Here is a 25828-nt window from a genome sequence, read left to right as displayed (position 1 = left end):
CGATGAACACCATCCACTCCGGATCACCGCCCGACCCCTGCCCACACCACGTCTTCAACAAGGCCGACTCCACCATCGCACCCCAACTCTGGAACATCATCAACGCCTCCTTCAACACCGCCACCTTCCCGGAGAGCTGGAAGCACGCCGAGATCAGCGCCCTCCTGAAGAAACCTACAGCGGACCCCACCGATCTCAAAAACTTCCGCCCCATCTCGCTCCTCCCTTTTCCTGCTAAAGTCATCGAGAAGATCGTCAACAGACAGCTGACCGCCTTCCTCGAGACAAACGGATCCCTCGACCCCTCGCAGTCCGGCTTCAGAGCCAACCACAGCACCGAGACCGCCCTCATCGCAGCCACCGACGACATCCGGACCCTGCTCGACAAGGGGGAAACAGTGGCCCTCATCCTCCTGGACCTCTCCGCTGCGTTCGACACGGTCTGCCACCGCACCCTAGTCCAGCGCCTCAGCAACATCGGTATCCAAGAGAAGGCACTGGAGTGGATCATCTCGTTCCTCGCCGGAAGAACACAAAGAGTCCGCCTCCCCCCGTTTCGCTCCGAGGCCACCGAAGTCATCTGCGGCGTCCCGCAAGGATCTTCACTCAGCCCCACCCTCTTCAACATCTACATGAAACCTCTCGCAGCCATCCCCTGCCAGCACAACCTCAACATCACCTCTTACGCCGACGACACCCAGCTGATCCTCTCCCTCACCAGAGACCCCGACACCGCCAGAACCTGCCTACACGAAGGGATGAAAGACGTCGCCGAGTGGATGAAGGACAGCGGCCTGAAACTGAACTCGGACAAGACGGAAGTCCTCATCCTGGGATCTTCGCCCTCCGCCTTGGACGACTCCTGGTGGACCCCAACCGACCAAGCACGCAACCTGGGCTTCATCCTGGACCCCTCCCTCTCGATGACCAGACAAGTCAACGCCGTCTCCTCATCGTGCTTCAACACCCTGCGTATGCTTCGCAAGATCCTCCGCTGGATCCCGACCGAGACCAGGAAGACTGTCACCCAGGCACTCGTCACCAGCCGACTGGACTACGGAAACGCCCTCTACGCCGGAACCACAGCCAAGCTACAGAAAAGACTCCAGCGCATCCAGAACGCCTCCGCCCGACTCATCCTGGATGTTCCCCGACGCAGCCACATCTCCAGCCACCTGAGGAACCTGCACTGGCTCCCCGTCGACAAGAGGATCACGTTCCGGCTCCTCACCCACACACACAAGTCTCTACACGACCTGGGCCCCAAGTACCTCAACGACCGCCTGACCTTCTACACGCCCACCCGCCAGCTACGGTCCACCATCCTCGCCCTCGCAGCCGTACCACGCATCCGAAGAACCACCGCCGGAGGAAGATCCTTCTCTTACCTGGCTGCCAAGACTTGGAACTCCCTCCCCATCCACCTTCGGCTGACCCAGGACCATCTCGCCTTCAGGAAACAACTCAAGACCTGGCTGTTCGAGCAGTAGCATACCCCTCCCCCCAAGCGCCTTGAGACCCTCCCGGGTGAGTAGTGCGCTATACAAATGGAATGATTGATTGATTGATTGAGAAAGGTGGAAGGGGTTCAGGAGTGGCCAATTCCCAAGAATGTGAGAGATGTTTAATGTTTTCAGGGTTTCTCTAACTATTACAAGAGGTTCATCTCTCACTTCTCTCAGTTGGCCTCTCCAGTAACCCGGTTGTTGAGAAAGGGTGCTCCTTTCTGTTGGACATCCGAAGCTATGGAGGCATTCAATCAGTTGAAAGAGGCTTTTTGCACTGCTCCTATTCTGAGACACCCTCAACTAGATGTTCCGTTCATTGTGGAAGCTAACGCTTCCGATGTGGCTATTGGGGCGGTGTTGTCGCAGAGAGACAAACAAACGGGTCAGCTGCATCCGGTGGCCTTTTTGTCAAAAAAGCTCAATCAAGCTGAAGTGCAGTACACCGTACCGGAGAAAGAACTCTTGGCAGTTAAGAAAGCCTTTCAGGAATGGAGACACTATCTGTGGGGGGGCACAACACCTCGTAACCATGTACTCCGACCCACGAAACCTCCAGTTCATGAAAACAGCTTGGCACTTATCCCAAAGACAAATGCGTTGGATGCTCTTCTTTGCAGAGTATGAGTTCACAATCACTTATCATCCAGGTACGGAGAACAGGAAAGCGGATTCTCTGTCCAGACAAGCGGACTCAGAGGGACATCTGCAGGAAGAACCAAGGCCCATTCTGTCCCCGGAAATTGTGTTATACACTTTAACAGTAGATCGTTTCATGGAAGCAGTTGCAAAAAACCGTTCTCCCCTACAATGGAAGGAGTGGGCCGATAAAGATGTACAGCGCACCCTTAAACATGGCCTACCATTGTATCAGAATTGGCTATACCGCCCTACTCACACCCTTAGGTTGATGGCGTTTAATTGGTGTCACAACGCTATGGTGGCAGGACATCCTGGACATCAAAAAACTGTTCACGCATTGCAAAGACAGTTCTGGTGGGAGGAGATGGTAAAAGATGTGAAATTGTGGATTGACCAGTGTGAGACATGTGCTCGTGCAAAGAGTGAGCAATCGAAAGCAGGGGAATGCTGATGCCGCTTCCTACTCCTTCTCGACCTTGGCAAGTTATCAGTATGGATTTTATTCTGGGCCTGCCTTTGAATAAAGGCAGCAACCCCATCCTTGTGGTGGTGGATAGTTTCACCAAAATGGGACACTTTATCCCTTGCAAGAATCTGCCTATGGCGTCCCAAACAGCACAACTGCTGTTAACTCGTGTGATTCGCCTCCATGGTATTCCCGAGGTCCTCATATCGGATCGGGATCCCCAGTTCATCGCAAGGTTCTGGCACATGTGGTGTAAAGCACTACACATGTCGGATGCTCTGTCAACTAGTTTCCATCCTCAGTCTGATGGACAAACCGAGAGGCTGAATCAGACACTCAAAAAGTATCTGCAATGTTATGCCGACGAAGCTTCTGATTCATGGGTGTGCCTGTTGTGGTTAGCTGAGCTGTCCTGCAATAACGCCTGGCACTGTTCAACGGGTGAGACTCCGTTCAGGGCCAACTCGGGTTTCCACGCCAATACCCTGCCTTTGACAATCCCGAGTGAGGTGCTGAACCATCCCACGGTGGCTAGTCAGGTGAAGGCCATCTTGAAAATTCACCGACGAGTACATGCATATTTGGATAAGGCCACAATGTCATATGAGGAGTGGGAGGATGAACATCGTCAAGAGGGATCATCGTATCAGGTGGGTGATAAGGTGTGGCTCTCCACCAAGAACATTCGGTTCCGTTTCCCTAGCATCTTTCATCCCCGTTTCATTGGGCCTTATGCTATCGTCCGTCGGATCAATCCAGTGGCGTATAAGTTGAAACTCCCTGCTTCCTTGAGATTTCATCCGATGTTCCACTGTGGTCTGCTGAAGCCGGCCAGGTCTGCCCATCGCAAAGAGGTTCCTCTTGTGATGAGAGATGGTCAGTTGGAATACGAGGTGAGGCGAATCCTGGATTCCCGTTTCTGGCAGGGTAAGCTCTGGTTCTTGGTGTCCTGGAAGGGTTACACGGCTGAGGATGATTTGTGTGAACCGTGCTCGGGGGTCCATGCCCCCCGTGCGGTGCGTAGGTTCTACGCTCGCCATCCGGAGAAGCCGGGTGCTAGGAGGCGCTTGGGAGGAGGACATACTGCCACGATATGCCGGATGCGCCTGCAGAACTACAGGTCCCAAAATGCCCAGTACAAGGGAGGAGCCAAAGACATATAGTTGCACGTAGCACAAACGTGCATTGTACGTGATTCCACTTCCGAATTCTGTTTCGTGTTTGCCTTGATGTTTACAGATCGTGGTGAAGTACTTGGTAACAGCGTTCTCGGCTGAGACGCTGATTTCGTGGCTAAGAAGTACCTGGCCTTTTCGTTTTTAAACGTTCGGCGGCTGTCGAACGTAATTTCATGGACGACATCTGCGTCTGTGGCGGAGTTGTTGCAGCGTTATCGGCTGAGACGCTGATTCTTGGCTAAAGAAGTAACTGGCCTTTCGTTTTTGGAACGTTCGGCGACTGCCGAACGTATTGCCTGGAATACATCTACCGTCTGCGGCTGTGGCGGAGTTGTGGCTACGCGTTCTCGGCGGAGACGCGCTTCATTTCTTGAAGTATTTCCCTCTGTTGGGGAAATTTTTTTTGCATTCCTTCCGAGTGCATCGGTGGCGGCAACGGATGCCATTTAATAGGAGGATTTATCTTTTCTGCTGGAGGATCGAGACATTTGATTTGGGGTAAGCCTCTTGTTGAGGTTTCAAGTTCTTTTCCTCTGGATTGGGATATAACTTTTCCAATGGTGGATAAAACTTTGTAGCTAATTTCCAGCTTGGATTTTATTTATTTATTTATTTATTTTGAAAGTTTTATATAGCGCGAACAAGATCTTTGCAGATATCAGAGCGCTTTACAAAGCCGTGAATACCAACAGGAGAGCGAAATTAAACATAATAAGTGGGAAGGGTAGGTACGTGAGGGAGCAAATTAATACAGGTACATCAATAATATACATATTGCAGATAAATGTGTGCATAGATAGTCAGTAACGTCAATAATACAGGTGGAATACATAGTCATAGAGTTCGAGCAGAATAAAACAGATCGGTGTAGAGTCTTTACAGATCCACGCTAATAGGTCAAGTGTATTTGGCCATAAAGATAGCTTTTACTTCTTTCTTAAAAAGTGTGGTGGAGGAGATGAGCCTGGTTTCAGGAGGGAGTGAGTTCCAAATCCTGGGTGCCATTCCTGAAAAAGAGCGTTTATAGGTTTTTTCCTTCCGGAATCTTCGAGGTTTTAACAAAAGATTGTTTGTGCCTCTAGTGTTTCTAGAGCCGCCAGAAATTGACAGTTTCTGAGTGAGGTATCGGGGAGAGCCCAGGTGTAGAGCCTTGTGTGTCATGCAGGCGATTTTCAGATGTATTCTGGCTTCAAAAGGCAACCAGTCCAGTGATTTCAAGTCAGGGGAGATATGCGAGTATTTTTTTGATCCAGTGATGAGTCTCGCTGCAGCGTTTAGAGAGGCTCTTAGGGGTGCAGTAGTGGTTAACGGGAGACCGCAGAGGGCGGTGCTGCCGTATTCAATTCGCGGGATTACTAGTGCTTGTACTGCAGTTTGGAAGTCTTTGGCTGGTAGGAAGGGTTTAAGTTTCCTCAGGGTATTGATTTGGAAGTTCGCTCCCTTAGTCGCCTTGCTGATATGATGCTGCATGTTGAGATTGGAGTCGAGAGTTATACCTAGGGATTTCGCTGAATCCACTATGTTGGGTTGGACATTGAGTGCAGTTAGCTGTTTAAGCCAGGTTTGAGTGGTAGAGATCTTCGCGGGAGGCGAGATCAACAGGAATTCTGTTTTCAGAGCATTGAGTTTGAGGTGATTGTCAGCAAGCCAGGATTGGGTGCTTCTGATTGTTGAGTTCAGGAGTAAGATGTCATTGGGGGATTGTATTTTAAGATATAGTTGAGTGTCATCTGCGTACATGTGAAAAAGTACATTGGATGCTTGTAGCAAGGTGGTGAGAGGTTCCATAACTAGGTTGAACAGAGTTGGTGATAGGGAGGATCCTTGGGGGACGCCTAACGAAACAGGTATTGGAAAGGACAACAGGTTGTTACTCTTGAATTTCTGCGACCTATTGTGTAAAAAGGAGGTGAACCACTTGAGAACAGTCCCAGAAAGACCCATTCTTGTGTTCAAAAGATCGAGTAACTTTTCATGTTTAACAGTGTCGAATGCTGAAGAGAGATCAAGAAGGATGAGGAGGCAGGTATCACCCTGATCTAGGATTTGCAGGGCGTCGTCAATTATGTGAGTCATAGCCGTTTCAGTGCTGTGTCCTGCTCGGAAGCCTGATTGATGGGGGTTGAGGAGATCAAACCGATCAATGTGTTTAGTCAGTTGTAGTTGTGCGCATTTTTCCAATAATTTGGCGAGAGTGGGAATATTGGTAATGGGACGGTAGTTGTTTAGGTCGGATGGGTCGGCAGTAGGTTTCTTTAGCAAAGGTGTGACTTTTCCAACTTTGAGGGAGTCGGGGATGGTTCCTTCTTGGAGCGAGCTGTTGATAATTTTAGTCCAGAGTGGAAGGAGCATTGGGGTGAAATCTTTGACAGCGTTAGCAGGGAGGGGATCCGTGAGGTGATTGGAGGGTTTCAAGGTGCTGAGCAGTTTGCCTATTTCTTCTTCTGAGTAGGTTTCAAAGGTCGACCATGTTGCATTGTTTTTAGGTTCGGTGGGTGTTATGCAGTTGAGTGTGGTGTGGAGTCTTGCGTCAGTGCGGAGATCATTCTTTATGTTGTCAGTTTTTTGGGTAAAGAAAGCGGCGAAGTCTTCACAGGCGGGTGCTTCATGCAAGGTACTGAGAAGTTGGGGTTGTTCCTTGGATTGTGTTCTGATTAATTCAAACAGTTTTCTTGGGCGGTTTTTTGCTTGGTCAAGCTGGAGGCTGAAGAAGTTTGCTTTTGAGCGCTTTATTTTCCTGAAGTAGGCGTTTCTCTTTTTCTTCAGAGTTTTCAGGTGCAGTGCAGAGGGAGCTGATCTCCAGGTGCGCTCTGCCATTCGCATGGCTCGTCTATCTTCATTGAGACTCCCGTCGTACCATGGATTGGAGATTTTAGCGGAGACTCTTTTTAACTGCATGGGAGCAGCCTCATTAATTATTGAGGTCATGGTGTTGAGATAATGGTCAGTCAGGGATTGGACATCTGTTGCGCCCATAGGCGGGAGTAGGATCTTGTTTAACATTGTCTTTTCTCAGCACAAGACTTTTGGTAGTGAATTCGAAGCATCTGCTAAATCACTACTTTTACCCCTTGAGTATTTTTCTTTTCACCGGTTACTGGAGAGGGGTTCCTTATTTCATTTCAGGGGAATGAAAGGGTATGTATGGAATGCAGTGTGCTTCTATTGTATAACAGTCTGAGAAAGCATGAGAAAGCATGAATGGAATGTAACTTTGTTTTTATCTTGCAGAAAGCGATTGATTAGTGTAGAAAGAAGCATCTGCTACCAGGATCAAAGAGGAAGGGTTCACCTCCAGAAAGCTACTTTTGGTACGTGTTCTACTAGTGAGACTCTAAAGAGAGTAGTTAGTGTTGCATGTTATAATCCTTTTGTTTTCTCGTTTCAGTTGTCCCTTCCCGTTCCTGTCCCTTCCCTTACCTTTCCCTCACTTGATTACCTTTATGCTCTGTGTATGGTTTATCAGTCAGAGTATGGGGAAATCAGGAGGTGGACCCCTTTGAGCATCGCCCTGATCCTGAGGAGGTGACAATCGTGACAAATAATGCTAGATATTGAGAGCCCGGGAAAGAGGCCTGCGTCCTTCACATGGAGATTGCCTCCATACTCCCTAATGGATATTGTTTTTAGGTTTGAATTAGCTGAGGTAATAGAAAACTTTTTGATATGAATATTGGCTCTGTCTGGTGGTTTTCCACTGTTTGGGAAACAATTAAAGTGTTCATCAGTGGTGTGGCAGGTGTGGCCATCTCCAAAAATTCTGGGGTCCTTCGATCTTTTCAACAGCGATTGTTTGTTTTGGAAAAGCGATTGGCAGACGTATGAAGAAGGTTCTTGAGGATGTTAATACTATTGCGTCAGATAATTTGAAGGAAGCTTGTGAAGAATACCATGAGGTTGCAGATAGCAAGATAAAACACTTGGAGAAGTATCCAGTCGCTATGACATACGGGGAAGGAGAGCGACCTGGCGCGGTGCTGGCTGCTCTGCTACACTGCAGGAGGGAGGCGGGGAATGTGACAGAGTTGCAAGCTGCAGATGGGCAAATGCTGAGTGACCTTACAGACATAGCAGGTAGATTTAGCTAATATTATTCAGAATTGTACCACACTAGAACGGGGTCAGAGGCGGCAGTAATTTTAGAGGATCTAGAACATATTCAGATGTTATTGTTGTCTAATGAACATAGGGAGCATTTAATGAAATCATTAGACTCTAACGAGGTGCTTTCACTCAATACAATGCGAGTGGCGAGTGCTCCCGGGCTGGAAGGCCTTACTATAGCATCTTATAAATAGTTCAAGCAACTACTTATCCCACATCAGATTACTCTATTTGAGGAGATGGGTGAAGATGGGACAATTGCCCCTTCCATTAGAGAAGCACTCATTGTTACACCAGTAAAACCAGGTAAACCTCTGGACGAATGTTCATCCTTTAGTCCATAATGCTCCTGAATGTTGATACTAAACTCTTTGCTAAGATTTGGGCTAATCGCCTTGCCCCGTTGGTGCCAACTCAGGTAGGACCAGAGCAGTTGGGTTTTGTGCCGGAGCACATCTTGTCTAACAATCTGAGAACAGTGTTTGGTGCGATGGTGCATCAGCAGCCATTGAGGGTGAAGCAGGGCCGTTGAAGAGCAACGAAGAGGGTGGCTGTCAGCTGGGGCCTGCATGTGGGGGAACTGAATAATGGTGCATTTGTTTACCTGCAGATCTGAGTGGTGCGCTGATTCTCTCGTGGCCACGGTGGGAAGCAGCACCATTTGACTCACACAGAACACGATTGTCTATTGGGGGGAGCTGCTCTGAATGTGGTGTGCAGCCTGGTTCCCCCTGACTGCACGCGGGCCTCTTATTGTGCCCTGAAAGAGCGGTGGACAGTGCTTAGTTTGTTTGGCCATAGGAAGCTATGGGCAAGGTTGACAAATCCCAGCCTACGCTGCAGTTTGAGCAGCATAAGTCACGACATAGAGAGGAAGACGCAGGCATTCCCGATGTTCGGATTGATCGACCTATACCTATGGGCTGGACTGACCATTATTTGATCAAAGCTAGTTGGATGATAATACAATTTCCTAAGACTGACAAGACCACTCTAACGCTCAAAAAGCCCTGGCATGAACTCAATATAAATGAATTTCATGCCTATCTGAGAGAGACCTCTGTTGAGGATTTGGCTGACCCTGAGGCCGCATATACCACCTTCTGCGATTGGATTGGAGGGGGGCTTGACGCTCTCATTCCAGCTAGATGGGTCAGGGGGCGTAGCTCGATCTCCAACCCTTGGTTCTCAGACGCTCTTAGGGCACTCAGAAAGGAGTGTAAAAGAGCCGAGCGGATTTGGAGAAGGAACTATGAGAATGATCTTAAATTTGTGTACTTGGCCAAATTAAAACACTACCACAAAATGATTTGCTCCACACGCGCTAATTTTTATGCCGAAAAAATTAGGGATAGCTCTAACCCCAAGAAATGTATCTTCAAGATTATTCAAGAACTGAAGAATACTAAAACCTCAGTTTCCCATGTAAACTCGGCACAGCAATGTGAGGAGCTTGCTTCTTTCTTCACGAATAAAGTGCAGAAAATCTATGCCACTTTCCCTCAGCTCTCCTCTGCTCCTAGTCCTGTCACGGTCAGGGAGGCGCTCTCTACTTAGACCATGATACCTGAGATCCTGTGTGACGAACTTGTGAAACTCTGCAAGAGGGTCAAATCGGGATCTCAATCTGATCCTATGAGGCCGGTCCAATTTTTGGAATCTATGGAGCTTGTTCAGAAACCACTAGGTCAGATACTTAACCTATATTTTACTACGGCCATAGTACCCCGTGTCCTGGAAACAAGCTCGGGTTTCTCCTATTATTAAAAAGCCCGCACTTGATCCCTCACTGCGTGAGAGCTTTAGGCTGATCTCCCTGCTTCCTTGGGTTTGAACGAGGTGTTATCTCGACACATGACCCTTAACAACATTCTGCACCCGTCGCAAAACGGCTTCAGACCGGGTCATAGTGCCAAGTCTGCCTTGTTAGCCTCCATCGAGTACTTAAGAACTATTCTCGACGCCGGTCAGAGTGCAGCGCTTATACTATTAGATCTTAGCGCTGCCTTTGATACGGTGTCTCATGACATCCTGTTGTACCGTTTGGAGGCTATCGGGATCATGGGACAGGCCCTGGAATGGTTCCGTGCTTTTTTGTCGGACAGATCCTTCTGGGTGTCAGCACCGCCTTTTTTATCTCAAGCTCATTCCATCCGCCAAGGGGTTCCGCAGGGATCTGCATTGAGCCTGACGTTATTCAATCTCTATGTACAACCTCTTGAGGCTGTGGCAAGAGAGTGGGGCCTAACGCTGGTATCGTATGCTGACGATACTCAGCTGGTTGTTACCTTGACCGAAGGCCCTTCTGTTGCTGCCACAAGGTTTAGAGACGGGATGACTGCAGTTGTTCAGTGGATGGCTGACAACTGTCTACAATTGAATGCCACAAAAACGGAAGTGATGCTGGTAGGGAAAAACATCTCCCTCTGGAGCGAACATTGGTGGCCGGCTTCCTTAGGCACTATGCCTACAGCCATGCCAGTGGTTAAGAACTTGGGAGTTTGGCTGGACGCGGATCTTAATTTTCGGTGCCACACGAAGAAGGTGGCAGCGACGTGTGTGGGCCTGCTGAGAGGCCTCCGCCCTATTTTGAGGTTTTTTAATGCACCTGCTCGGCAGCTCATTATCCAGGCTACAATTTTATCGCGCTTGGACTATGCCAGTGCTTTACTTCTTGGCGCTAATAAAGCTGAGATCTCACGACTCCAACGAGTTCAGAACTCGGCAGCTCGTGCTCTTGTGGGACTCCCACATATATGTTCTGCCAGAGCCACGATTAGTGCTTTACATTGGCTACCGATCCAAGCAAGAATTCAGTTTAAGACGCTTTGTTTGGTGTTTAAGATTCTTAAGGGCATCTGCCCTGAGTTACTTTGTCCTCTGTTAACCCCTTATATTCCCCAACGTAACCTGCGTTCCTTGGGCCAACATTTGGTGTCTATACCGAAGTTCAGACTCTGTCGTGTTGGTGGCCGATCTTTTCGACTTCTTGCGGCCAAATTGTGGAACTCCCTGCCTCCATCTATTCATTGCATTGACGAATTGTTATTATTCCGGAAAGCCATTAAGACTTTTTTGTTTCCTCTGAACTAGGGTTTTCATCTTCTCAGCCTATTATGTCTTCTGTATAAATGAACGGTCAGCGCCGGGACGCCCCTTAACTGGGACAGCTGCGCGCGTTAACAAATTTTAACATAACATAACATAACATAAAGCTGCTGCAGAACAGCTTAGCACTACCGATGAGCCTGAGGGAGATATCCTCCAGATATTGACTGCTATGCAGAAGAGTTTATCCACCATAGATGGAAAAATAGAATCTCTATCCTACAGGATGGACCGTATGTCTGAGCGCATCGACAAGCACGCAGAGCGCCTGGACATGGCGGAGAGAAGAATGTCTGAAGTGGAAGATGCCCAAATGGAGACCGACAACGCACAAAAAAAAGATGGGGAAGTTACTCACAGCCTTACAGGACAAGGCGGAGAATTTGAGGGCAAGGTCTAGGCGCTGTAATATCCAAATTACGTGTCTTCCTGAAACAACGGCGATGGGCAATATAGAGATCTTTGTCGAACAGCTGCTAGTGACTCTTCTAGGCTGAGACATATTCTCTGTTATGTTTGTTGCTGACCGTGCCCACCGTTCCTTAGGTCCTAGTCCCCTGCCTGGAGCCTCTCCCTACCACGTGATTGTTAAACTGCTCACTTACAGGGACAGGGATGCTGCGCTGAAGCGTGCAAGGGAATTAGGTGAACTGCCCCATGAGGTATCTTCCCTCTCACTATTCCCTGATTTCACCATGAAAGTGCAGGAGGCGAGGCAGCAGTTTGCACCTTTGAAGCGACGGCTGCAGAAACATGGCTTTGAGTATGCTATGCTCTACCCAGCCAGACTTAGGGTCATGATGAACAGGAAATCAACGATTTATACAGACCCTAAGTCTCTACAGAAGGCCCTGAAGGAATGTGCTAAGCCGGAGGCCAGTAAACGAATAGTGGAAGATTAACTGGAGGAAACAGGAGGTGACCTGGAAGAGTAGTCAGATTGGCTTGAGTGCTGGTCTGCTTCTGATTGCTATAGCAGGTATGTTGCACATTATGCACTGACTGGGATGTCTAATAGACGGCTGAAGCTGCCCGGAGGCTGTGTACTACATGGACGTGCCAGTAGTGACTATTTGTTGTAGTTATTAGTGGCGTTGGAACACTAACTGGGTCATGGCCTCCACTGTCACTCGTGGTAGACTCATCCTGGTCCTGCTGGGGGACTTACAGGATTGTTGTGGATAATCTAACTCCACACCAGTGACACCCAACAAACTGATTCCATTTAGAAGTGCTAAATATGTGTAGATGGCTGCAATTTCTCACGTTGTTAGGACGTATTTCAGTTTATTGCCACAAAGGTTGATTTGCCAATACTTTGGGAGGGCATTTAGACTGTGTTTTGGAGCCATTGCTAGACCACTCCGTGGCCCGGCATGATGACCGTCGGCCACGTCCAGAGTTATATGTTACATAGCTATTCAACTGGATCTTCTAGATGTTTCGAGAGAGCGCTCCCCGGGAGTGGGGGGACTCACCCATTACTCGGCCTCACATTACTTACACACAACAATTGACTATTGGTACGTCTCAAGATGATTGTTTTTGCAGGTACGAGCCTGCACGATACTTCCCCACTATTTCTTTGCTCATGCGCCAAGAATGCTAGATATTGAGAGCCAGAGAAAGAGGCCCTTGTCCTTCACATGGAGATTGCCTCCATACTCCCTTGTGGATATTGTTTTTAGGTTTGAATTAGCTGATGTCATAGAAAACTTTTTTGATATGAATATTGGCTCTGTCTGGTGGTTTCCCACTGTTTGGGAAACAATTAAAGTGTTCATTAGGGGTGTGGCCATGTCCAAACATTCTGGGGTCCTTCGATCTTTTTGACAGTGATTGGTTATTTTGGAAAAGCGACTGTCAGACGTAGAGAAGGAGGTTCTTGAGGATGTTAATACTATTGCGTCAGATAATTTAAAGGAAGCTTGTGAAGAATGCCATGAGGTCGCAGATAGCAAGATAAAACACTTGGAGAAGTAACCAGTCGCTATGAAGTACGGGAAAGGAGAGCGGCAAGAGGGAGGTGGGGAATGTGATGAAGTTGCGAGCTGCAGATGGGGAAATGCTGAGTGACCTTACAGAGTAATTTTAAGAGTATCTAGAACATATTCAGATGCTATGGTTGTCTAATGAACATAGAGAGCATTTAATGAAATCATTAGACTCTAACGAGGGGCTTTCTGCACTCAATACAATGTGAGTGGGGAGTCCTCCCGGGCTGGACGGCCTTACTGTAACATCTTATAAATAGTTCAAGCAGCTACTTATCCCACATCTGATTACTCTATTTGAGGAGATGGGTGAAGATGGGACAATGGCCTCCTCCATGAGAGAAGCACTCATTGTTACACCAGTAAAACCAGGTAAACCTCTGGATGAATGTTCACCCTTTAGTCCCTTATTGCTCCTGAATGTTAATACTAAACTCTTTGCTAAGATTTGGGCTAATCTCTTTGCCCCGTTGGTACCAACTCAGTTAGGTTCAGAGCAGTCAGGTTTTGTGCCGGAGCACATCTTGTCTTACAATCTGAGAACAGTGTTTGGTGCGATACAACACATTAATCCCGAGGTTAAAGCATCAGCTGCCTTTCTAGATGCAGGAAAGGCATTTTATTCTGTAGAATGGAACTTTATATGTACTCAGATGCATGGGGTATGGGAAGTTTTTCTCAGATTGGTGGAAGTGCTGTGCAGTTCTCCTGCTGCTAGAATACGAGTTGGTGACATTGTCACGACCCCTATTAAAATATCGAGAGGTACCCAGCAGGGTTGCCCGCTGTCCCCATTGCTTTACGCCTTAGTGACTGAGCCCCTCGCATGAGCCTTAAGAGAATATCATGGCCATAGGGGATCAGATTCTCCAAATATAACCTCATTGTGTTGGCCTACGCGGACGACGCACTGTTGTATGTCAGAGATCCGGAGACTAACCTGACATCGATCCTGGATGAGGTGGTGCAGTACGGAGAATTGTCTGGACATAAGAAAAATTGGGCCAAGTCGATAATGTTATCTCCAGCTATGGTGTCTGTCGGCCTGGACTACCCTCAGGTTCTCTGCAAAAACTATGGCAAAACGATCATTAGATTAGAGGAAGAAGTAGATAGGTGGACCCGCCTTCCATTGTTCTTATTAGAATGCATATCCTTAATGAAGATGGTGGTATTCCCCAGATTATTATTTTTCTTCATAAACATCCCGATCGTGCTACCTGGGCACATCTTTAAGATAATCTGCTCTCTTTTAGTGAGATTGGACTGCGCAGGGAAACAGCCATGTGTCTAGTGAGACATTCTCACTCTGCCATACTCTATGGGAGGATGGGGGCTCCAGACCTCTAGTCATATTATAGAGTGGTGCAGGACTCCCACGCCTTTCATTGGGCTCAGGAGCAAATGTGTCCTCCTCATCTACTGATCGAAAAGGTTGTTGCGGCACCTGATCCACTTCCACTATTACTGTTTTGGGCTCCTCTCAGGAAGACTAGTATTCTTGACTCTGTCAACTCTGTGGTGCATGCGTGGCAAAATCTGCTGAAGAGACAGGCGGGCACGATCCTGACCCCAATTGAGTGGTGCCACTGGCTTCCGATAAGTAGAGAAAGGGGGGTGGTGCAGACCCTCACGACACTCAAAAACAACAAAATAGGCGACTTGTTTTCAGAGGGCAAAGCTCGTGGATAGGCTGAGCTTGACATTGAGGGTCACGAATATACACCTCTAGCTCAATTTCACTTCCATAGGGTGAGCCAGGCGTTGCGCGAATTGCTGGGTGAGGACATGTTGGAGACGCCCGAGTTGGGGACACTCTCTCACCTACTGTGCTCCACCTCCCCAGAAGGTTTGTTTCTATTGTCTATGATATAACGCAGGATTATAGAAGGAATCACTATACTAAGGCCCGATTGGAATGACAGCCTAATTTGGGGGTGACACTTCAGAACATTGTTTGGTGGTATTGTTGCGAAGTTACACAACACGTATGCCTGAACAATAGGCATCACCTGATCCATTTTAAATTCCTCAATAGAGTTTACCATACACCGCTAAGCCTGTTTCGCTATGACCTTTGGGATTCTGCAGACTGTGAGAGATGTGGGGCAGGCTCAGCTGGGTTTCTACATATTGCCTAGTTGTGCCCTGGGATAGCGACATTTTAGGAACAGATCTTTCACACACTGAATGAAATCACGGGTATTTCACTGCCAATGGACCCGCTGTTGGGGCTACTGGGGTATACTGGAAAGTTGCAGAGAGAGATGCAAAAACTAATAGGTATGGGATTGTTGCTCTCCAAACGAAGGATCACAATGTGTTGGGTGCTTGGACCTGCGCCTACTGTCACTGACTGGTCCAAAGATATGGTGTATTGCAACACACAATCTGAATTGTATAATGACTTGTTGCCTCCTCAGAGCCGCCCTAAGAGCTTTTGGGCCCTACTCTAGCAGTATTTAGTTGGGAAAGAAAGAGGAGAGGCTGACGGGGCAGGCCTTACCTAAAATTGACAAATTAGAGGGTGCCTTGAAGATTTCATGAGATCTTTTCTATTTGATGAATTGTTATGTAATGTAATGCTAGTGATGGTTAATGTCATGTTTGGAGTGGGCCGCGAGAAGTGGGATTATAGTTGGTAATACTGCTGCCCAGGAGGAGTTTCTATATATTTGTATCATGTAAGGCAGGATTGCTCTGCAATAATTCATGGTGAGTGTACACTGTGAGTTGTAAATGAGTCACTGTATTTATACGCTTAAAAAAAAGTTGTAGGAGTTTTAAACAGACAAATTACAAACCCAGTTTTAGAGAAGGTGGCAGCAAAAATAGGTTCATTTGAAAAAGGTTGCCAATGTGTTGTTTGTGAATAAAGCACTTAAGGCCTGACAGGAAAACATTTGTATTGCAAATTAAATAGCATAGTTTACTGTACACTGGATGATGTCAAATATCATATTCCTAATGAGGATGTACAGTTTAAAATGGCCCAACAAGAGACATCTGTAGGATTGTTTTCAGAAATGACAGTTGAAAAAGGAATGTCTGATTTTAAAGAAATAGTAAACCCAGAAGTATGGAAGTTCACAGAGAAATATGACAGATTAATAACATGTGCAGAACCAGTTTTAGTCAAATTAAAACCAGCTGACATGTATTCAGGAACACCCTCATACAATTTAATTCAAGAGGCAGTTGCAGGAATTTCATCAATATTTGGAGATAAACTGAGTTAAGGGTTTTTGAGTCAATTGATTGGAAGTTCATTTAACTCTTTGATCACAGGTTTACAGAAACTAAATGAGAAGAACAGAATAGTGAAGGAGATTAACAGCATAATTATTCCATGTTGTGATATGGTACTGATTCCAGTCAAAGTATTTTTTCACATTCCATGTACTGAGGAATGGCTTACAGCTATTGATTTTTGTCACATTTATATCACAGTGCCATTGCATGAGGATAGTCAAGAGTACCCTATCAAATCGAGTATCAGTATCTGGGACACATAATTGGAAAAGGAGCTAGAAAGGTGTCACCAGAGAGAGTGGAAGCAATTCACCAGATGAATTCACTTCAACTTCAGAAATAAGTCAGGATGCTTTTGGGAATGGTTGGCAGCTGTAGACAGTGGATACCAAACCTTTCCCTAGTGGCTAAGCCGTCACTGAGGCTGGCACACAAGGATGTGCCTGATCTGCTTCAACAATTGCACAAATGCATTCCTAGAGTTGAAAGCGAAACTGTGCCATTCCCTAGCACTAGGAATGGCAGTTTTAAAAAAGAATATACACCAATTTGCAGTGAGAGGGATGGCTGTGCTGTCTCAGTGCCGGTTCAATAACATGAAGATGTTCAAAAGTCTGTGATGTATTTCCCAATAACCCTTGACCCTAATGTCACAGAAATGCCCAGCTGCCTTAGCTTAGTAGCCATGGTTGATGTCAGTCACAGAAAGAATGAGAATAAACAGGCATATGCATCAAAGTAAATACCGGTCGCAAATGGGCAGATTCTCAGAATCTGCCCCTTTGCGACCGATATTTTTGCATTTGGGATGCATCATCCCAAATGCAAAAATCGTAATTTAAAGAATCTCTAAATTGAGATTCCTTAAATTGCATTTAAGGAATCCCAAATTGAGATTCCTTAAATGCAATGCATGAAAGTAAAAAAAATTGTGAATTCGCTAATAGGAGTAGCAAATTACCATGAAGTTGAACTTCATGGTAATTTGCTAAAACTTTGAAAAAAGCACTTTTGTGCATTTTACAAAGATCCATGTTGCGCACACACATGCCCTTAGGGCATGTGTCTGTGCAACATATGTGCAGAGATCAATTTCAGGGATGCAACAGGGTGTCATTTTGACACCCTTGCACCCTTGAAATTGCATGAGCAATTTGCGAGTACCAACTGGTACTCGCAAATTGCTCATGCAATCTCCAATTCATTCCTATGGGCCTATAGGCCCATAGGAATGAATGGTACAGCATTCCTTAACCCCTTCAGCGCGGCGCGAATTTTCACGCTGTGCTGAAGGTTCTAATGAGCCTATGGGCTCATGACGGAACGGTTCCGTCATGAGCACAGCTCAACCGACGCTCATGACGGAACCGTTCCGTCATGAGCATGGAAGGGGTTAATTGCGACTAGCAATTAGCGAGTAGCAATTAAGGAATGTTTAGGAATCGCTATTTTACATGCATAGGCTTTTGCTATTCCTAAATAGCGATTCCTTAAAAATCGCTATGTAGGAATAGCAAAAGGCTACGTTGATGCATCTGCCAGATAATGATGGAATGTCCAAGTACTGAAACAGTTCCTTACTTTGTGGAGTTGCTATTGAAAAATATTGTGATCAAAACATGTCTAAAGTCAAATGTATTGAGCCTACTGCCAGAAATGAAATTGTTTGTGATGAAACTGGACATGAATATCTAGGTGTCATGAATCTATGCATGAAGCTAATGTTAGACCCTAATGATGAACCCTTGGTTAAGCCCAACCATGGCCATTTAATGGAACGTGCTGTATTGCAATCTATGATATGCTCTGTATTGATTCTATTTTTTTTATTTTCAATCCTGTAACGTGATTGATATCTGGTTAATGAATGATGATTCAGGAAAACTTACATTTTGATTGGAAAATAAATCCCTGTAAAACTACTCACAACTCTCATTATTGACTAAAATATTTATCTGCATTTAATGTTCCCATGTTTATGTAGGTGTCCTCTTGTTCATCACATGGTGGAAAAGATCTATCGCCTTGAGCGGAAAACAAGGGTAATGGTGTTTTTGCAAGGAGAGATTACCGTGAGATTTCTGCTCCATCACACTCTAGCTATTGACTTTACCTTTGTTGTGTCAGGACTTGTTACAAGTAGTGCCACGACGTGCAAAACATTAATACGTACAACTGGACCATACTTTTCAGCCCTGTAGTGGGAATAATGAAATAAAATAAATTGAGTTAATAATGCTGCTTTGAGTAGCATTTAATCATGCCATATGGCTTGTAAGCTTTCGGAAACTCATTGAAAACGCAAGGCATTTTCTTGTCAATCAAATACATGATAAAAAAAGGTCTTCACTTGTTTCCTGATGAAAATTTTGATTTTAACCACTCCATGGCTCATTTATGAGTGGATACTTGCTATACTTTAAACACATGAAAGGGCTTGATGCTCTAATCCAAGTTTTCAAATTGTTGGAGATCATTCTTTGCATCAAGATGACCATTGGAGCAGTAGTAGTGGAATCTACTTGAGCATATGAGGACATTTTATGTTAAGTGATGTTAACAGATGTCTGTGTAGTACTATTGTGCAATTTGTATGACCATGCAGTGTTTCCATTGTGAGCATCTTGCATTTTGTTTAAGTATTTAAACGAATTCTAGATTCAGCTGAAATCTACAATAGACGCACTACCTGCAGGCACCCGGATAAGGATAAATCTGGTTGCTGATTAGCTATCCGGGTTCAGGCTGAGAAATGCTAAAGGGCTATAGTTGCTATCCATTACCGGAATGGACGTGATATGCACATAGAAGAAGATATAAATGCAATGTTCACTGACAACTACCAGCAGTTATACTCATAGCCAATCACAGTAGACATTTGCAAAAACAGTGTCTTGGAGTAATTCCATCTGCAGAAGGTTACAAAAGATCAAGCGTGCAAAACAGAGGGGCCACTGACAGAATCCAAAATTGCCACTGCGATCAGGCAACTTGCAACCAGCAGGTCCCCCAGCAGTGGACAGCCTCCAACTTACATTTTTTAAAAGCTACCAAACTGAATTGTTGGAAGTTTATGAGGCATCCATGGTGCAGAGCATGCTACTGCCTTCATCTCAGGAATGACTTATTCTCCTGCTGCCTAACCCAGTTGCGATTCACTTGAGCACAACTCATATCGCCCATTATCTATATTGAATCTAGACTGAAAACTCTTGCGGAAGGTGTTTTCAAATAGGATTCAGCATACACTGGTGCACCTGGTTCACCCAGATCAAAATGGCTTTGTTTCAGACACAACCACATCTTCCAATATCCGTATGCTATTTCTTGCCTTTGACAGGATATAAGTGGACCAGTCCCAAGAGGAAGGACAGGTTGCCCAACCCATGCCCTGTTTCTAATACATATTCAATTATCTAAAAGTTTTATATTCACTATGCATTTTGCACTTATTTGATCACAACATTACCACAGAGTGGTTGTTATGTGTCTTTATGTGTGTGTGTGGGTGCATCTATACAACAATATGCTTACCACCAATGTATGTCGCTTGAAATTTTTGTAGTCACTATGTGGCAGATTTACAAGCCCCTTTTGCCGCAATTGCGTCACTTTTTACTGACGCAATGGCGGTGCAAACAATGAGGTAAATATACAATGTGACGCATCTAGGGAGATGTGTCACGTTGTAAAGCCCTGCGTCACATTATAACTGCGTCAGGTATAATGTATGCAGGGTGGGCATTCCCACGCAAAAAGCCATGTAGAACTGATGCAGTGAAATTTACAAGATTTCACTGCGTCACTCTACGCCTTCACTGCGTCAAAATCCCTATGCCTGCTCAGACCAGGCAGAAGACATGACACAGAGCTTTTTGAATGGGACTCACCTATCTGTTGTGGCGCATTGCTGGAGTTGCGTCACTTTCATGAGCAACTCCAGCAATGCGTCACTTTTGGGCCAACAAATGCGACAGAAATCTGATCCATCTGTTAATCCTTGCGCATTGGAGCACTGTATTATAAATACAGCGCACCCATGCTGGGGCAAGGACATTTGGCATTGGCGCAAGGAAACTGACGCATCTATGCAGATGCGTCAGTTCCTTGTAAATCTGCCCACATATTTTGACCACAATATTATGGTTAAAAATGATTTTGGAGTTGATAATCAGGTAGCTTTCATTCATCAATACATTAACTTTTGTAATCATACTAAGTAAGCAACAACTACTTAAGTGCCCACGGTTTTCACTCGGTAACTATGGAACACTTTCTTACTACCAGATGATGAAGCTATCGTGGGAAATTGTCACATATGCATGACGTGCCACATTGCATCAGAGATGCCATGAAATTCACTCCTGATGTGAATGAAGAAAATGACAGACCATCAGAGGTATCTATAACAATGAAACCCTGGATGTTCCCTCTCTAGGTCAAACCTCTAAAGAACTGACCTCCACATAGTATCTTTGGATATGGATTGCTCATTTGCGGTTCTCTGGCTGGATTCTTTACACACATGCCATGCCTCGGTGGCCACAGTAATGTGATCTGTTTGTCGATGACCCTGGACTCTCACTTTGGGCATTCGACGTTTACCAAAAGATAGAACCTCAGCCAGTTTAGTTGTTTTGCTGCACACTCGCTCTAGGCCATACCCAAATACAGAACAATGAGGGCGTGCACTGGGCAGCACCGATCAGACAAAGCAACCTTGTATGCAAGTCCACACCTTCGTGGGGCATGAATAAAGCAATCATACATGGAAACTCCAACGTGTACCCAATCCAGCAAGGAAACCGCAAACTCACTATTGAGCATCAAATCGAATATAGAAACCGACTCACAAGGTTAGGCTTGCACAAATTCTGAAGAAGACGGCACAGAGGTAAATCATACCCAGTTATGTAACAGACGAGCACTACTAAATTTACAATAATGCCACTCTTTCCATTTTACTACATCTTCCGACAAAAACTACCTGACATAGATCGTCATGTCACAGCAATTAGTCAACTGACCACTCAGAACATCATACAAAACACCAACACTTCCCACGTAGGTCACACTACAATTAGTACTCTATCAAAGCGGGGAATGACCTCTAGATTGCACCAAAATGGACAAACCAACCATCACCATTGCAAGACCCAGCCTGAACTAATTTGGAAAAGGAAACCTGTAGCACCTGCTTAGGCTTGCCCTAAACTGGCCAAAGCCATCTGTAGTGCTAGCTTGTATCAAATAGGACAAAACAAATGCAAATCAACAGGGCCACAACAGTGGCACCACGTGCTGTGTGATTTCAAATCACAGCAAGGCCAACCTATCCTCCTATCCTTCGAGAGGTCTATCATTAAATTAGGTAATTGTAACACTTGTTATTTATAGCTCTTAGAAACTGCAAGTGTGGTACTGAGTGCTATATAAAAAATAATAGCATTTTAACTGTTACTAATAATATATGTACCAATAGAATATGACACAATTGTTTCAGTGCCGCTGTGGTTGCAGGGTAGATGGTTAAAGTGGTGGGATGGCTTAAAGGCTACATGTATATGCAGAGAAAATTCAAATGTGCCAATAGGATAGATCTCCTGCACCACAGATTAGCTATCCTACTCATATTAGTTGGTAGCTACTTCTGCATGTGGGTGTTAATATTACACAGCACATCACAGTAATTGGTACTGACTGTGATGGACCTGGGATTTTTGCAGGGTTACCCCTAAACCTTTTGCCTTTGCACTCCACTGTTCGATGAATTCATTTTCGTTGGCTTAGGACTCTGTGCACTTTACATTGCTGGCCAGTACTAAAGTGCATGTGCTCTCTCCTTAAAAGATGGTAGAATTGGCTCATACCCAATTGGCATATTTAAATTACTTATAGGTCCCTAGTATAGTGGCACTACATGTGCCCAGGGCCTCTAAATTAAATGCTACCAGTTGGCCTGCAGCACTGATTGCGCCACCCATTTTAGTAGGCCTTTAAATGTGCCACAGGCCAGCCTTCGAAGAACCTGTGTGTGCAGTTGTAACTCCCATGTTTGCCTGGCAAAATAAACCTTTTGCCAGGCCCAAACCTTCCTTTTTGAAACATACAGGACCAAGACAGACCAAGAGAAGGATGCAGTGTATTTAAAAAGTTGGGCATGAACTTTTAGGTTTTACATGTCCTGGTAGTAAACAACTCTTAAATGAGTTTTTCACTACTGAAATTCCTATCTCTCCCATACAATAAGATTTGAGTTGCCTTATTACATTTTATGAGTGTAATTTCCAAACTAGAAGAGATAATTGGTTCATGTTTGGTGAATCTGGAATCCTAATTTAAAATCCTAATTTATGGTGAAGTTGGATTTTATATTACAATTCTGAAAATTACCCTAGTAGAAAGTTGGCATTTTCTTGCCTTACCTATTGGGTCTGGTGGCCTTTCCCGCAGCAGCTATGCAAGGGGAACATTTTAGCGAGGTGCACGGAGGTTTCCCACGTTTTTGACACACCTGTTATATGCATGTAACAGTGAAACACTGGCGATACCATGATGACCTTGGAATTAATGATAGTTGGACAGGTTGGCAGTATCTACACCAAGGTAGTGTGGTAGTTGGTAGTTGGATGACGATGTCCTGAGGAGATCTTTCAAACCTATTGGGGTTCAAACATCAACAAACCCCCCCGGATTGGCTGACACCTGCAATGAACATGAAGGGCTTGCTAATTTCCTGGACGCTTCTCTAGATCTACCTGAACTTGAAAGTGCATACAACCAATGAGAATTGTACAGTGTGCTTGTGTAATGAATGTTGTTTATTTAATCACTATGTGTGCACTGCGTTGTCTGCACAACTGATTCACTTTTTGCACGCCATGTTTGTACATGTATGAATACCATACATGTATGATGAAAATTCTCTTAGTCCAGCACATTATTTATTATTCATTACTATCCAATGATAGAATTAGGTTTGCATTGAAGAGCGAAAGTGTATTTCAGAGCCTCTATACCTTTTGATGAGTTTCCTGGATCTGAAGGAGTGCCATGCAACCTTTTTTTACAGACTTATATATACTTTTACCTATGTCCCATGGGCATATTGGGTTGTCCTTGTTAGAGATATGCAGCCTGTCTCTGGTCAATGACTGGGTGTAGTTGACAGTTGGGCCTTGTGTATTCCTTCTAGACAGCCACACACAAGTAGGGCTTAGGTGTGACTGGATTGCATCACTGGCAGGATGGGAGAGAGCAACTAGCCACACCTCACTTAAACTTGAATAGGCTGCGCCCTGCCTCCACACAAAGCGCTGCATACTCCCTTTAGTTAGTCTGGTGCCAGGGCAGGAAAGGCAGGGCATCTGCGCCCTTCAAAGACATGCCTCTAGAAGCTTCACCCCACTTCAAAGGCACAATGGTGTTTAAAAGAAGGACCCCAGACACCAACTCATCCATACACTTCAAGACTTGTGGATACTCTGCCAGGAAGAAGGACTACTGTGCTACTACAAGGACTGCCACTCTGCTGAACTGCTACTCCAAAGGAGCTACTGCCTTGCTGTGCTGACCTGCTGCTCTCCTGCCTGGGAAGGAAGAACTGGACTTCTAACCCATCTTGAACCTGGGACTCCAGTGAAACTCAAAGGGATAAGACTGCTGTCCTCTAGATCTCAGCCCCAAGGACAGAAAAGGACGCACAACAGCTCCTGGACCCTTCTTTTTTGAGTTCCTGACCACAAGTGGTGTACCTCAGTTCCTAGACTCTTGGTGCAGCTCAGCGGGCTCTTAAATCAAGCTTTTGGGTTCTTTGCAACCCCGAACAGGCCAGTTTACACCAGAACCGAGCCACTTGCATTGAAAATTAGCACAATTCGACACCAGCCTCTCTCTCCACAAAGCAGCCAGCCTTCCCATCCTCGACGCCCGGCTTGCTCTTCATGCCACAGCGACTACTGCCCACAACGCTCTCATTGCTCCCGGTAACCCCCTCTAACGTGAACAGGACTCTTGCCACAAAACATGAGAAGGTAAAACTTCAATGGGACTAATCTGGGACTGTAGTCAACCTTCGCTCCATTGCGGTCGGCCTGAACTTTTGACTTTGACGAGGACCAGCATGAACAGATATCCCCAGTTAGCACTTTATGCTTATATGCACTATCTTACAGTTTAGTCTTTAAAAATTCAAAACTCTGTTTCTACTGATTAGATTTTTGTTTTTTTGGTCTTGTTGTAATAAATAAATGTTGCTCTATATTTCTAACCTGATGTGGGATACTTTTATGTGTTATTATCACTGTCTTACAGCTTGAAGTGTTGCACAAATACTTTACACATTATCTTTAAGTTAAACCTTACTGGTCTGTGCCAAGCTATCAGGGGGCTGAGCATGGGATAATTTTGGGTTGTTTGTGCCTTACTCTGACTAGGATTGTGGTTGCTGATGGACCAGGACTCACACCCCAGTCACGCAGTAATCCAATTTCTAACAGACATCTATGCTGGTCAGTCTGTCAGCTGCCTTTGGTGATGCTTCTAGTGCTCTGAAAGGAGCCAACGGTCTGAAGATGCAGGGGAGCAGGCGCATGGTAAGAATAATCTGGGCAGATGGTGATAAGAACTCACTTATCATCCCATGACCATGCCTATGTGGAGTGTGGCTCAATGGTTAGAGCGGCAGACCCTGATGCAGAGGTCTGGCCCGGGACCAGGGTTCAATTCCCGCCTCGGCCTCAATTTCCTCGGACCTGATAATTCTCGCCTCGGTGCCTATTCTAACCAAGGGTCCCACGCTGCGACTCTGGGCAATAGCTTTCTTAATCTCCACAACGGCCCCAACAGCACTGGCATGCCTGGCTTCACCTTGGGGGTGCCCAGGAGTGGGCATTTCACAGGGAAAAGCCAGAAAGGATTCCACAGCGGTATGCGTATAGCGCCAAGACACTCATGAGTATAAGTGCGCTTTACAAGTACGAATCATTTCATTTCATTTCATATGTGGTTGAAAGGGATACCACCACCTCCAGTTTGGCACACCAAGGAGTATGACCTTTAACCTGAATACCCTATCTCTCTCTTTTTAGGTCAAGCCGGGGCAGCGCATGAGCTGCTCTGCTAGGCATGCAGTATTTAGGTAGGGACTTGAAGCTCCACCTAGCTTGTGTCATTGTTCAATGTAAACTGTGCCTGTTCATTGGTCACCAGGCTTAATAGTCCCTCCTTAGTACCGCCTAGTCTTATTTTGTAACCTCCCTTGTTACATGTGTTGTTACATGGAAGGCTTTAATTACAGCCACTGAGCACTATTTTCTAAAATAGCTTTGTCCTGCCTCTGACACACTCTCTCCTAACGCTTTTTTAGAATTATTATAGCACGGGCGCCAAATGCATATCCAATAGGTCTCACATTTGCGAGAGTTTAAGCTATTGGCATTGTAAATGACAATGCCTTTTATTTATCTGTTTTAAAAACACATAAATAAAAGGCATTGTCATTTACAATTTCAATAGCTAAAACTCCCATAAATGCGAGACCTATTGCATTGAAAATGCTTGTTTCCACTCTGCTCGATC

General features: G+C 45.5%; 1 protein-coding gene across 1 annotated transcript in view; it reads right to left on the bottom strand.

The window, feature by feature from the left end:
* The window catches only part of LOC144781358 (cholesterol 24-hydroxylase-like), a 394520-nt gene that overhangs the window by 334492 nt on the left and 34200 nt on the right, over positions 1–25828 (bottom strand). The window contains exon 3 of the mRNA XM_078660146.1: positions 18363–18444. Within this exon, the coding sequence (XP_078516272.1) occupies positions 18363–18444 (82 nt within the window). The remainder of the gene's footprint in view (positions 1–18362; positions 18445–25828) is intronic.

The sequence above is a fragment of the Lissotriton helveticus genome, chromosome 9 (genome assembly GCF_964261635.1).
Source record: "Lissotriton helveticus chromosome 9, aLisHel1.1, whole genome shotgun sequence".
Taxonomy (NCBI): domain Eukaryota; kingdom Metazoa; phylum Chordata; class Amphibia; order Caudata; family Salamandridae; genus Lissotriton; species Lissotriton helveticus.
Note: the sequence above shows the minus strand (reverse complement) of the source record. Positions and strands in the feature narration are given on the sequence as shown.